The sequence below is a fragment of the Sminthopsis crassicaudata genome, chromosome 4 (genome assembly GCF_048593235.1).
Source record: "Sminthopsis crassicaudata isolate SCR6 chromosome 4, ASM4859323v1, whole genome shotgun sequence".
NCBI classification, from domain to species: Eukaryota; Metazoa; Chordata; class Mammalia; order Dasyuromorphia; family Dasyuridae; genus Sminthopsis; species Sminthopsis crassicaudata.
The window spans coordinates 95993784-96009018 of NC_133620.1; the positions used below are offsets into that span (position 1 = coordinate 95993784).

The window sequence follows — 15235 nt, forward strand, 5'->3', positions numbered from 1 at the left end:
CTCACCCTCCAGAAACCAGGGGCTGGACTCAATAAAACCTGAATTCAAAAACATTTAACTAACCCTATAACCTGACCAAATCTCTTCATTTCTCTCTGCCTCAGTTTCCTAAACTGAAAAAAGAAAATATTATTGTAATCCTAGAGAGGATCAAATGAGGTATTTATAAAGCTATTAGCACTTCCACCACTTAGTAGATATTTAATTAAATGCTAGTTTCCTTCCTGTACCTATTAAAGACTTTAGCTTAAAAAATGCCAAGTTCTCCCTTCCATTGCATCCCGGGCCATCTCCAATCATCCTGGTCTGTATCTTGCCACTGGATCCAGATTGCTCTGGAGAGAAAGTGAGGCTGGTGACTTTTCACTGTCCTCCCTCACTTAAGGCCGATTCCCTTGCATTTTCCTGATGTCATTCCTCTTCAACAAATAGGACAAGCAACAACAACATATATGGGAGTGGTGGCCAGAAAGAGTCACTCTAGTTGAAAGAGTTATAGGGGATGATGGTGTGGTAAGTAGAAATGTAACAAAGGTAAATTGAAGCAATTTTTTGGGAGGCAAGATAACAGTTTATTAATAGTGATGTATCTAATTGCTAATCAAATGATCACTGGCCATTTCAGCAAAATGAGGAATCTAAGCATGATCAATTAGCAATAACCAATAAATGGGTCAATGGCTTTTTTCAGTGATCAAAAACCCGAGTGAGGGCTGACAGGTTCTTTAAAATCTAGTTGGCTGTTTTGTTACATATACCTTCTCAATCTGGAGATGGAGGAAGGGAAAGAATCTGGAACTCACAGTTTTAAAAACAAATGTTAAAAAAATGTTTTACATGTAACTAGTGAAAATGAAATATTAAGTTATAAATCTAGTTGTGTATTTCTTTGATGGGCCTACAATGTATCATTTAAATTTCTCCTTAAAAAAATAAGAGAATTTTGATTGGTAGACAAAATAATGAGGACGTAGGTTAAGAGTTGCAGACTAATTAGTACAGACTAATCTGCAGCTGGGGAAAGTGGGTGGGCTTTTAGGTGTGGCTCATTATATCTTGCCTCATAATTAAAAAATACTATCAAGTAATTTTGGTCAAAAATTCAAAACCATCCCAGTTTTGATCTCTTCCTACCACCTCCTCCCTTTTAGGGTAGCTAGGTAGTGTAAGAGATGCTGGTTCAAGGAAGACTCATCTTCCTGAGTTCAAATTCACTAGGACATTTACTAGCTATGTGACTTTGAGCAAGTCACATAACCTTGTTTGACTCAGTTTTCCCACCTGTAAAATGAGCCCGAGAAGGAAATAGCAAACTATTCTGATATCTTTGCCAAGAAAACTCTAAAGGAAGTCAAGAAGAGTCAGACATTTACCTGCCATCTAGGGGAGGGGGTGGGGAGAAGGAGGGGAAAAGTTGGAATAGAAGGTTTTGCAAGAGTCAATGTTGAAAAATTACCATTCATATTTTTTGTAAATAAAAGCTATAATAAAAAATATAAAATTGCACATAAACTTTTAAGGAAAATAGTATATAAATAAATATACATACATATCAAATATATATTTAATATATTTTAAATATATAGATATTTGTAATGTAAAAAAAAACACAAAAAAAGAAGAGTCAGACATGACTAAACTATTTCGCTGTCGTAACTTTGCAGACAGCAGTTGCAATAGTGTGATGAGATCTGAACCTGGGGATCCATCCAACCTGCTAATCATTACTTTGGTCCCAGTGCTGCAACGTTAGAGCTGTCGATTATCCTTTTGCTACTTATTTCTATTGCTTATGTGCTTAAATCCTCCATCCTCTCATTTAGAAGGTTTAGTAGTATTTTAGTTTTGAAATAATCAAGTGATGTTGCCCTAAACAGACCCATCTGGAAGATGATACTAGCCTTAAGAAATCCTTCCTTTTAATCTTCACTGAATGTTTACCTATTCGAGAGTGACAAATGACTATAGTTGTTGTATACTTTGTTTTATTTCTGGATATTAAAGTCTTGGTACTAGAATCAGAAATTTCATATTATGTCTTGATATTAGAATTAAAAATTCCTCCAACAAAATTAATTTCATTGTATCTATCAAAGAATCTTATGTGACTTTGAAATGTTCATGGGGGGGAGATACCTTGTTGCAAGGCCATTTTTTATATTGTATTTTATTTTTCCAAATACATGTAAAGATAGTTTCCAACATTCATTTTTATAAAACTTTATAAAACTTCCGTCCTTTCTCTCACACCTCCTCAAGACAGCAAGCAATCTGATATAGGTTAAATATGTGCAATTGAAAGGTAATTTTTAAGGCTTTGTTTTGATCTACCTAATCAAATACTTCCAAAAACTGTTTTTTCTTATAATGAACAAACTAAGCAGAGTAAGAGCTTTGAGTCAGTTGTATGAGTGAGATGTGGTCTGCTAAAATATTATTTGTGAAAATGTGTTCTATTTTCTTTTTTTCATCAAAGATATTATTAATTCATGTATAGCTTATTCTTATAATTTTTTTTATTAAAAAAGAAAGCTATATGGAGTCAGAAGTTACTGATGACTTTTAAGTTCTATTTTACCTCAGGATTTTTCTAAGTCATTCACTATCTTATCCTCTTTTAGTTGTCTTGAAAACTGATCCCTCAAAATTGTGTCACCCTCAGCACAGATTTTCTTTTAGCATATTTGCTCTGGTTCAGCTGCCCTTCCAGTCTTTTTTGTCGTTTAATGTAGTTCCTCTTACTCATGGGGCACACCAGGGACTGAGATGTTAACATCCAAAAAGTGATTCCATTATTACCAAAATTTCAATGTAGTTCACCAAATGTATGTTCCTGACATTGTTATCACAGGGAAGTTGGAGGGGAGTCTCACAAAAACAGAAAAGGAATAATCCTTGTCTTTTATTGGGCAAAGAGATGAGGGACATGATTTGTTAGAGAAATCCTGACAGATCTGTTCTTCTTTTTGTTTGTCATCTTTCTTTTGGTTTCATCTTTAAATGTTCTTGGTATCATTTGGTTTAGTTGGGACTCATGCCAAGCTCTCTGAAAATGTCTTTGTCTCTCTGATGCTTCTTGCTGTGTTATGAAGCAGATATTGCTTATAATCTTCTACCACTCTTCATTGTAAAATTCTGTAAAACTCCCAGGGTGGTTGTGAGGATAAAAGATGTATATAGTATTTTGTAAAGACTTAGCAAAACTTAAATGCTGTTATTTCTAATAAAAATTATATATATAATTATACATAACCTAATAATAATAGTTGTAATTATTAAATGGGCATTTCCCTTGGCTGCTAAGAAAGGAAAGATTTATCCTCTGCTAATTGAACAAAGTTGCTTTGACTTTACTAGCTTCAGTTTTTCCATCAGTAAAATAGAGATAATAAATACTATTTGTGTTCTGTACATCCTCTTGTTATTGAGAGGAAAACTAACAGATTATGAAGGGTTATATAAATGTGAGTTATTCTTTTTTTTTGGGGGGAACCCAACTTTTGTTTTAAGTATACTAAGGAAAAGAAATGGATTATACATGTGTAATGGGGTTGGGATCTAGTCCTGAGAGTATGTGTAATTATCTCTAGCTGCTGTTAATTCTAGGGATGGGTTTTCTGAGCCAGCCTTTAGAAGTACATCATGGGCTACTTTTATCACTACCTGGAGGCTTATCGTAGTTCCCGCCTCACTCAGCACCCCATCGAGAGATAGCATGTGCTTTTATTTCTGGATCAGGAACCAATTAAAAGGCTTTTCTTCACCACGAAGTCAGAAGATAGGAAGCATTCATAGACTGTCTAAGCGTTTTTCAAACTAGGGACACGGCCCCTTTATTGCATATCATCACACACTTGCAAAAGCAGGCTCACAAAATCTTTCATGTTTGTTGGCAGCAGGCAGAGAGGCTCCTGGCCATTCCCTCTGGCCAGTCCCCAACGTATAGAAGCCTGCAGAATCGGGGACTGATGGAAGAACAGAAGGAGTTACTTTGTGGCCAGGGGGAACCCGATTCACAGAAGAATAAAAGGGGGGTAACTGGAGAGAGTGGCAGTTTGGAGGGCCCATCAGCCCTCACCCTACCCCACCTCCAGACATGGTCCTTAGCCCCTTTGTAACTACTTACATCCTAGCCATTCTCCAGAACCCTGAAGTGACCCCTACCCTGGTTAACCAGAGGTGGAGAGGAAGCTGTCCTTCTTTCAGGCTCTCCCCCAGCCCCCACCACTGGGATGATTGCCTGCTGCTGGGGAGAAAGCCCCAGTGTTCTTGCTCTCCGAAGCCCACAGCTTTGGCCACCTGTTCCAGAGGCTGAGAAACCAGGAAAGAGGGCCCCTTTGTTTAACTCGGATTTTGACATGGTCCCTGGGAACCGAGAAGGGGTGTATGGGGTCTTGTTAAACCTACAGGCTCTCCAGATGGTAAAGAAATTGGCTGTGGGAAACATCTGCCTGGGAATCTCTGAAACACCCCCGATTCGCGATTAGGAAAACCCCCCAATTCCTTCTCCTGTCAATTATTTAGGAAATAAGTCCTGCAATGGGCATTGGTTCTTGAGATTAATATAGCAACATATCTAGTAATTCCAGCTGCAGTGCAATTCTTCTCTCAGGACGGAGGTGGGGGGTGGGATGGCCAGACATTATAAGTGCTTAGAGATCTAAGGACCCACTTACATCAGAACAATATTAAGCCACTTCCACAATCTTTTCAGGGGCAGGTGATCTGCTTCTGTTACTTGTAACCAATGCTATCATCTTCAAAGCCTGGAGAACTGGATTTCTCCCCTCACCCAGCTGCGTGCTAAGGAGGGGGGCAGGGGATGTAATCTGATTCTGTCCAACCGAAGGGGCTACATCCGGGGATAGAAAGTGGGGGGGTCTCAAATCTGGAACATATAACTCTGAGGTCTCACTCAGGAAAAGAAAAGTCGAAAATGGGGGAGATGTAGAGATACAAAGTTAAAGGGAAGAGCACTGAGGAGGGAAAAAGAAAAAAGGTATGTGTGAGAGAGAGACAGAGACAGAGAGACACACAGAGACAGAGAGGGAGAGACAGAGAGACAGAGACGCATAGAGACAGAGGAAGAGAGAGACAGAGAAAGATAGAAACAGTGATAAAGACAGAAAAAGAGAGAAACAGAGAAGAGACAGACACACACAGAGAAAGATACAGAGTGATAAAGACACAGAAAGAGAGAAACAGAGACACAGAGATAGACACACAGAGAGTAATAGAAAGACACACAGACAGAAAGAAACAGAGGGAAAGCTCTGCAGACTTGTCAGAGGAAGAGAGGAAATGGAAGACTGGAGAGATCAGAGTTCCTCGGCTGTACATAGCCCATAGCCCAGTGAGGGAAAATCATTCTTTTACAGATGAAGAAACTAATCTTTAGAGAGGTTTAAATTGCCAAAATCAAGTTCATGCTTGAGCAGCTGGGGACTGAGTTCATATCTTTTGACTCCCAAGTTGGGTGTTTATTCATGTTCCTTCTCATCTGTTTTCCCTGATCCCTGCAGCAAGATGTGGGCTTTTCCTCACCTGATTTCTAGGCACTCCTATACTCTTCTAATACACTTGTGCTCCAATTTTAAATTTATGGATGTGCATGTCTTATTTCTCCTAATAAATTTCAAACTTCCTGAAGTAGGGCAATGTCTGATTGTGTCTTTTCCAATACCCGTGCATTGGAACACAGTGTACAACAGTTATACAAGTTATTATATACAAACATTTACATAGTTAAGCATTTATTAAACACTTAGGCACGGTACTAAGTACTGAGAATACAAAGCAAGGCAAAAACATGGTCCTTGTCTTCAAGGAGTTCACATTCTATCTGGAAAAACATCATGCAAAAAAGTGTCTGTCTGATATATATTCAGTCAGTGGGAAGCGAGCTTGGACACTAGCTGTAGGGGAAAGGTTTGCAGAAAATAGAACAGTAACTGAGTCTCTGAGGAAGCCAGGAATAGAGATAAAGAGGCATTGGGCAGGGGCTGGAGGGTGGGGGGTGGGCAGAGAGAAGGCAGTGGGTTTGGGAGAGGAGTTCTTTGTGTGAAGAACAAGGAGGTCCATGTCTTTTCATGAGAAAAAAAATTATAAAATTGAAAAGGTAGAAAAGGGGATAGGTTATGGAGGGCTTTATAAATAAAATAGAGGATTTTATCATTGATCCTGGAGGTAATACGGAATGTATTGATTGTGTGTGTGTGTGTGTGTATGTGTGAGATGCTCAGCCTTTAGCTTTGGAGAAATCACCTTGGCAGGAAAGTTGAAGATGGAATGCAGTGGGGGAGACACTGGAGACAAGTAGATCTATGGGAAAGCTATTACATAGTCCGTTGTGGAATACAGACCTTCCCCATGATGTGAGTGGAGAGGAGATAGATGTATGTTATGAAGGTAGAAGGAAAAAAAAAAACTTACCTGAGGCATAGTAAACATTAAAAAAATATTTTCTAAATGATTAAAAAGGCAGAAAGGAAGGATAGAGAGGAAAGCAGGAAAAAAGAACAGAATGAATAGGAAGCTTCAATCTGGCTGAGCGCCCCTCAGCCCCACAAAAGAACCAACAGATTGTCTTCCTGTGAGCTCCCGGCCCCTTCCCCCACAGTCCCCGGGGACCCTTTCACTCCCGGGCTGCTGGAACCCAGATGTTGCCCAACACAAGCCACTTCCCTTTGATTAAGTTAACAAATAAACACCCAGCCCAGCCCCAAACCAACTCCCAGACTGGGAGCTATTGATTTTCATTCTCAGGGGATGCATCATTTCTCAGTATTTTAAGGGATATTCATTCCAGCCAGACCCAGCCTAGCAAATTGCTGGCAAGGAGACTAATGAGCATTTAACACTTTTAAAATAAAGAGGACTGAGGGCAAAGGTTTGAAGATTCTTGAGGAGATGAGGCAGGAAGGATAAAAGTGCATGAGATTAGCCACCCATTGCTTACCTATCTGAAACTCAGATGGAAACTGGATGAATCAGGATTTGTGATTTTATTGGTATCATCATTAATATGAAGCTTACTATGTGCCAGATACAGTGCTAAACACTTTACAATTATTGTCTCCTCACAACAATCCTGAGAGGAAGGTGCTGTTATTATCCCTATTTTATAGATGAAGAAACTAAGGCAAACAGAATTTAACTGTCTTGTTCAAGGTCAGACAGCTAAGGAATATAGGAGTCTGCATTTGAACTCAATTGTTTCTCACTCCAGGCTCAGCTAGATAAAGATCCACTGTAACATCAAACACAAGAATCTCTTGGAAGGGAAACTTCTTCCACCAACCTTACTTAGCTCTTCACTATTGTGAAGACTATTGTCACACAGACAGAACAGTTATGTAGCCAACCCAGGTCTTCTTGACTCCAAGGCTGCCTCTTTTAAGAGAAAGGTAAGACAATGCTTTAACTCCACATAATTTTTTATTTTATTTTATTTTTACAAGATAATTGGGGTTAAGTGGTTTGCCCAGAGTCACACAACTAGGAAGTGTTAAGTGTCTGAGACCAGATTTGAACTCAGGTCTTCCTGACTTTAGGCCTGGTGCTCTCCCCACTGCACCTTATCGCTGTCCCTATAACTGTTTTCATTTTATTGGGGGTAGAGAGAAGGTAGGAATGAATGGAGAAGTCTTGAACAGTTAGGAACATTTCAAAACTGGGACTTAGGTTGAAATTATAAGCCAGTAAAAAGAGTTAGAAAACAAAGTCTAATCTCTTTTTATACATCATAACCTTTCAAACACTTCCTGGTCCCTCTAGTCTTTTCAATTCCAGACTAAAGAACCTTACTTCTTTCAACTTTGTAATATGATTTTGGAAGTGATGACCATCCGGATTACCGGTGTAGTATTCTTCTCTAAAATGTAATGTTCTCTTGTTGGGGTTTCCTTGGGGTCTCGGAAGGCAGCCTTAGTTTCAGTTCAGTAATCACCCCAAATGCAGCCAGGTGTTAAAGTCCAAATCCTTTATTGCCTCTTTCCAAGTCTTGTCTCCTTTTCTGTGGCCTGGTAAGCTTTCCTAGAGGCCTTCTGTAGTCTTGGTTCCGGAAGCTTGAGCTCTGGCTTCTGAATCTCCCTGACTCCCAAGGTTGGTGTTTGAAGCTCCAGCCACATTGTCCAGGTGGATGATGGAATGAATCTGTCTCAGCCTCTGAGAGCTTCTAGTGCGTTTGTCCCTTTGTCCCTGAGAGTGCACACTGAGTACACACCAATCATTATATCACTAGGAAACCATTATTTGTTGTAGGATTAAATCAATGATAAGCTAGATTTAACCATGGTCTCCTCAACTCCACTTAGTACCTTGTTTCAAGTTCTGGCCCATAACATCTCCTTGTAGGATCAGATCAATCATACTGAACCAGGCTAAATTAGATAATTATTGTCTCTATCCATTCCACTGACTTGGCACCTTGTTTCAAGTTCTGGCCCATAACATGGACCATCCTGATTACCGGAATACTCCAGTCTCACAATGTCCATAGGATTTAGAAATAGACATTAAAACCAACCTCCTCATTTTAAAGAGTCAGAGTCATTAGTCCCTATTCTCAAGGATCTTATAACATCACCTTAATTGTCACCTAATTTGATCTTTTACCTCCTGGATTCCCAATATGGCAGTATTTTCTTTCTATCTCATTTGACTAAATTGATCAGGCCCTGTTCACACGAGGTTCTGATTGATTCATTCAAGAAGAGTTCCAATGAACGAAAGTTAGGTAGTAGGATAATCAATGGGGTGCAATTTTTATTGTGTTCAAGGTATTGTCTCTGATAGACTACAAGTTCCTTAAAGGTAGCACTATTACATTTTTTTCTCTTTTATCTCCAGCACTGCTAGCATAGTATCCTGCATATAGTGAGGATGTACTAAATGCTTCTCAATTTATAGCCTCTATCTCATCAGTTTGTTGCTAAGTTCAAATGAGGTAATGTATGATTTTTTTTTTGGATGGGTTTGGGGAGGTAGTGGGGTACAGGTAAGGTGAAAGTGGGAGTAGGGAGGCTTATAACTCAGGTTACTTGAAAGGTGCCCCTTACCTTGTGTGAGCCTGAGCTCTTCCCCAGAAATCATACCTATGTAAGCTTATTCAGGGTCACTCTGGATTGCCATCCTACTCCATAACTTGATTTTTCATGTTCATTTCATTTTTCTTTGCACCTAGCCTTCCTAACTTGATTTTAAGTGTCCTTCCAGCAAGGACTTTCAAGTTACTTCTTAAAATGTTCACCAGATATACATCAGAGTAGCTAGGCATTACAGTATATAGAGCACTGGTCTTGATGTCAGAAAAACTTATGTTTGCCAGTTCAATCCATCCTCAGACATTTCTTAGCTATATAACCCTGTTTTACTCAGTTTCTTCATCAGTCAAATAACATAGAGAAGGAAATGACAAACCACTTTAGTATCTTTGCTAAGAAAACCCCAAATGGAATTTTGGAGAGTCAGAAATGACTGAATAACAACATGTACAAATCCATTTCCTAGATGGATTCCTTGTATTTTCCAAAGGACCTAGCACAAAGCCTTGGAGATAATAAATGCCTAATATATATTTGTAAAGAGTAAGCATGAGTATGATTATAGGCGATTGAGTATTGGACTTGGTGTCAGGGAGAACTAGATTCAAATCTATCATATGACACAAGCAGAGGGACCATAGACAAATCTCCAAGTCTCAGTTTTTTATTGATAAAATAGGGGGGTTACCAGGTCAATAAACTCCAGTAGCTCCTAATTGTCTCTAAGATAAAACATAAGATTCTTAAAACACTTCATAACTTGGCCCTAATCTATCTTTGCAGAATTATTATATATTATACCCTTTCCTCAATTCCATAGTCCAGCCAGTTGACCTTGTTTCAGTTTCTCACACATGATACCCTTCCTTCTAAGTGCCTTTGCTGGGATTGTCCCTCTGCCCCACTACAATGAACTCCCTTTCACCTCCACCTCAGACTATCCTTAAGATAGACTTCAAGCATCAGTTTCCACATGGATTCTTTCCTGATCCTCCTAATTGCTCATGTCTTTTCTTCCTGTTTCATATTCCGTATATATCCATTCTCTCTATATTTATATAACTGAGTTAAAGTAATTTGCTCTCCAGGGGGCAATACAATGGGTTCTCTAAAGTTCATAGGTTTGACTTTTTGGTTTTAAGGAGATTATTTTAAATTAAAAAATAACTTAAATCACAATCACTTTAAGTCACTAGTTAGGAAAATTCCTAATATTTAGGCAGAGGTTCTATTTCCTGCCTAAATGAAATTTATATCTATTTCTGATTAACTTTTGGCCTCAAGGTAGTTTAAGTAAAGTTCAGGTCACTTGAAATTTATAGGTATATCAGATTACATTAGTGTCTGTGAATGCATAGAAAGGGTTATACAGGAAAGTTGGGGAAGGAATTATTCTTTTCTCAAGACTTCTCTTAATTCTTAAATAGGTGGATATTCTAGTGGCATCTGCCTGGATCTTCTCCGAAATGCCTAAAGAGATGGCCCGTGTTGATTCTTTGCCAAAACTCAGTCTTGAACTTTTTTTTCTTTTTGCTGGTTATCCTAGAGGGGTTGATTCTTGACTCAGTATGATCTCTCCTTCTCCTCAAAATTTCTCTGTGCCAGAGCATTCCTTAGAGAGTTACCAAGTGTCTCACATAGTAATGGCTTTGATCTATTCGAGGAGGTGTACAGGCCCTGTTTATACTAGGTTCTGATTGATTCTTCAAAAAGAATTCCAATGAATAAAGGTTAAGTGGATAGAATTATCAATGGGGCCCATTTTTATTGTGTTCAAAGTATCCTCTCTGATAGTTCCTTGAGGACAGGCAGTTTCATTTTTGTCTTTTTATCTATGGTAAGCATGTAATAAGTGCTTCTCAATTTCTAGCCTCCATCTCATCAGTTTGTTGCTAGGTTCAAATGAGATAATGTAAGCAGTCTTCTTTTCTTTTCTTTTTTTTTTTTTTTTTGAGTGGTGTTGGGAAGGGGAAGGCTGTTGGGTATGTGGTGAGTAGGGATGAGGTGGGGAGGCTTATTGATGATGTGATTTCTTCAGAATAGACAATGAGGTAATCACTCAACTGTTCTGCATTTAATACTGCTGAAGTTAAGTGACCTATTAGAGATCATTCAATCCTGTGTCAGAGATAAGACTTGAACCCAAGACATTGGAACTCTGAGGTTTCTTTCTCTTCAGGCTATGAGAAAATTAAAACTATCAGCAATTAACTGACTACAGAAACTAGACACTGACCAACACTTAACACTCTATACCAACAGAAGGTCAAAATAAGTTCATTATTTAGACATAAAGATATTATAAGCAAATTAGGAGAACAAAGGATAGTCTACCTTTCAGATCTGTGGAGAGGGAAAGAATTTATGGCCAAAGAAGAACTAGAGAACATTATGAAATGCAAAATTGTGATTATATTAAATTAAAAAGTTCTTGTACAAAGAAAAGCAATGCAGCCAAGATTAAAAGGGAAGTAGAATACAGGGGAAAAAAATTTATATTCAAGCTTTTTGATAAAGGCTTCATTTCTAAAATATATAGAGAATTGACTCAAATTTATAAGAACACTAGCCATTCTCCAACTCATTAATGGTCAAAGGATATGAACAGACAATTTTCAGACAAAGAAATTAAAGCCTTTCTAGTCATATGCTCTAAATCACAATTGATTAGAGAAATGCAAATTAAGACAACTCTGAATTACCACTTCCTATCTCTCAGATTGGCTAAGATGTCAGGAAAAGATAATGATGAATGTTGGAGGGGATGTGGGAAAAATGGGACACTGATACATGGTGAAGTTGTGAACTGATCCAACCATTCTGAAGAGCAATTTGGAACTATGTCTAAAGAGCTATCAAACTGTGCACATCCTTTGATCCAGCAGTGTTACTGCTGGGTCTGTATCCCAAAAAAGATCATTAAAAAAGGGAAAGGATTCACATATGCAAAAATGCTTGTAGCAGCCCTTTTTGTTGTGACAAGGAACTAGCAACTGAGTGGATGCTCATCAATTGGTAAATGGCTGAATAAATTTTGGCATATTATTGTTCTTTAAGAAATGATCAACAGGATGATTTTAGAGAGACTTGGAGAGACTTACATGAATTGATGCTAAGTGAAGTGAGTAGAACCAAATGAACATCGTACACAGCAACAGCAAGATTATATGATGATCAACTCTGGTGAACTTGACTCTTTTCAACAATGAGGTGATTCAGGGCAATTCCAATAGAATTATCATAGAGAGAGCCATCTGCATGCAGAGAGAGGACTATGGGGACTGAATATGGATCACAACATAGTATTTTCACCTTTTTTTGTTGTTTGCTTGAAGGAGAAGGGGTGAGGAGAAGAAGGGGAAAAAAGTTGGAACAAGATTTTCCAGGGGTGAATGTTGACAATTGTCTTTGCATATATTTTGAAAAATGAAAAGCTATTATTAAAAAAAAAAAAAAAAAAAAGATCACATGGGTAGTTAATAGAGCCAGAATTTAGGATTATAGGAGTTAAAGTTTCTTTTCTAATCCATTCATTTTATAGGTGAGAAAAATGAGGTCCAGAGAGAACTGGGTTTGTCTCAGATCACAAAGTTAGCAAACAGGATGAATCCTTATCTTTTCTCAAGTATACTCCTGCCTCCCAGGCATGTCCAAAGTGTAGGACATTGGGAAAGGCAGATCAGAAGTCAGAAATCCCACAGGACACAGAATTTTCATTGATGATATTGAAGGCAGGGGAAATGAAAGGTGGGGACCCAGCTAGTTTTCTTCCTCTGCTCCAGCATTCCTCTTTCTGGGCAAATTTAGGGACCCTCCTTACTTGGAGGATGCTACATAAACCATTCTGCAAGGACACCACTGAATTGGAGTCAACATCTCAGGTACTTTACATGCAAGACTCACAGAGCGTATTGCCAGGCCAGCTCCTTGAAAAGCTCTACCAGTTACCAGAAATTTGGGCTTGGCACAGAGCAGAATGTTGATACCTGCATCCCTTAGCTTGAGCATGAACATACACATAGAGAAAGAAAGAGAGAGAAGATAAAAGATAGACAAAGAGAAAGAGAGAGAAAAAGAGAAGGAGAGAGAGAGAGAGAAGAGAGAGAGAGAGAGAGAGAGAGAGAGAGAGAGAGAGAGAGAGAGAGAGAGAGAGAGAGAGAGAGAGAGAGAGAGAGGAGAGAGGGAGAGAGAGGGGGGGGGGAGAGAGAGAGGGGAGGGAGGGAGAGAGAGAGAGAGGGGGGGGGAGAGAGGGGGGGAGAGAGGGGGGGAGAGAAAGGAGAGAGAGGAGAGAGAGAGAGAGAGAGAGAGGAGAGAGAGAGAGAGAGAGAGGGAGAGAGAGAGAGAGAGAGAGACAGAAGAGAAAAGGAGAGAGACAGAGAATCTTATTTCTCTGGCTTAAGTGGATTTCAGACCCCAGAAGTCAGAGCCCCTGGTTGATTGACCCAGAGATGCCAAGGTGTCTGAGGCAGACACTGTCCTTAGCTGGGCTACTCAGGTGACAGACGGAGGCTCTCTGGAAGCGCCTTTAAGCTTGCTGTGTCAGACAGTCCTGCTGGGGAGCTGGATTTAATCCTACCCTACAGGTCTGCCTCTCCCCCCCTCTCCATTTCTGTTTCTATAATCAGGAAAGATTCGTCTGCCCCCTCCCCACCTCACCCTCAGTATTCTAACTCAAATTTCTCTTTCCCAAATGGGTCCCATTTCTAGGATTTTATTTCAGGGACCTTACAACAGGAAAAATCCCGAAGTACTAAAATAAACCGAAATACCATAATATGGTGCCATCATCTCGGATTTCTATTAGAATCAGAATCCTTCTGCCTCCAGATGGTGACAGATTCTCCTGATGTCAAATGGGCTTCTGGGCCTGAGATGGGGGTGGGGATTTCAGGTTGTTCCTGGTCAAGGAGGGAAAGGGCTTGGGTCCAAGAAAGGAGACAGGCAGATGCTGAATGCTGATGTCACACTTGGGGGTCTTTAATGCCCTGCCAATGGTAATGACCTTGTGCCATTACAGACATAAGTCTGCCCGGGCCTCCGTGAATAATCTGGGGAGGCTCCCTTCATTCAGACTCCTGAGGAGGAGCTGTTCTGTTTTTTTCACAATATTTCATGACCACCTGTCCCTCAGCTAATTAGATAGCTCTCCTGGTGGGAAGATGCTCTGTTCCCAGGTTGGAACCTCTTTTACGCCAGGCCCTTTCTGATATGCCCATTCTAAGGGGAGTCTCAGTGAGGGGTTCACAGCTGGGTGGTGATGAGGGCCTCTTGGGAGCCCCACGGCCCATCATAGCTGCCTGGGGCAGGCCCTATGGCCTGAGGCTCCAGGGATGAAGGGGACCTGTTCCTGTCTTCTGGACACTCCTGTCCTTTCAGCAGCTCATTTGCTGCCTCCTCCACTTCCTCTGGTTCCATCTGGCAGGCGTCGGCCAGTGCCCGTCCGGTCGCCACCACGAAGCCTGTGTCCCCGGCCAGGGAGCCCAGGCCACCCTGAACCAGAGCCTGCCCAGAGATGAGAGAAATTAATCTTCCTTACTCATGACCCCTGGGACTGCTCTGCTTCCACCTGTCCCAATCCTCACTTAAGTGGCCAGTGTAACCCCCAAGGCTATCATGGGCACTAGTGCTCAAGTCAGAGCAAGAGCTTCAAATTAAGCCTCTGATATCAATACTGCTTTAAAGTTTGCAAGGCATATTACAGACATCTCATTTGACCTAGGTGCTTAGGTGCTCTTATTATTATTATAATACTCATTTTATTAAATGAGGAAATGGAGGCAGACAGATTGGCGGTGTGTATGGAGGAGATAATAAATTCTGGGAGGGAATCTAGAGGTCAATTAATTTTTACTTCTCTCATTTTAAGAATAAGGAAACTGAGGATGACAGAGGTTAAGTGACTTGCTCCCAATCATACAGGTAGCTAAGTAGTACAATGAGTAGAATATTGCATTTGAAATTAAGAAGATCTGAATTAAAATCCAGCTTCAGATCCTGGTTTCCTCACCTAAAATGGGGATAATAATGGCACTATCTCCTAGGGTTGTTGTGAAGATCAAATAAGATACTATTTGTAGAGTGCTTTGCAAACTTCAAAATGCTATTGTTAAAGAATATAGCTATATTATATATAGCATATTATAGCATATTTTATATATACATTATATACCTCAGAGATTTGATTTGAACCT

The 15235-nt window shown here is 39.8% G+C and overlaps 1 protein-coding gene across 1 annotated transcript in view; it reads right to left on the bottom strand.

The window, feature by feature from the left end:
• Nucleotides 1–13644: 13644 nt before the first annotated feature.
• Nucleotides 13645–15235, bottom strand: part of CACNA1S (calcium voltage-gated channel subunit alpha1 S) — a 95166-nt gene continuing 93575 nt past the window's right edge. Inside the window, exon 42 of the mRNA XM_074308739.1 lies at nt 13645–14715. Coding sequence (XP_074164840.1) covers nt 14696–14715 — 20 coding nt within the window. The 3' untranslated portion in view covers nt 13645–14695. The remainder of the gene's footprint in view (nt 14716–15235) is intronic.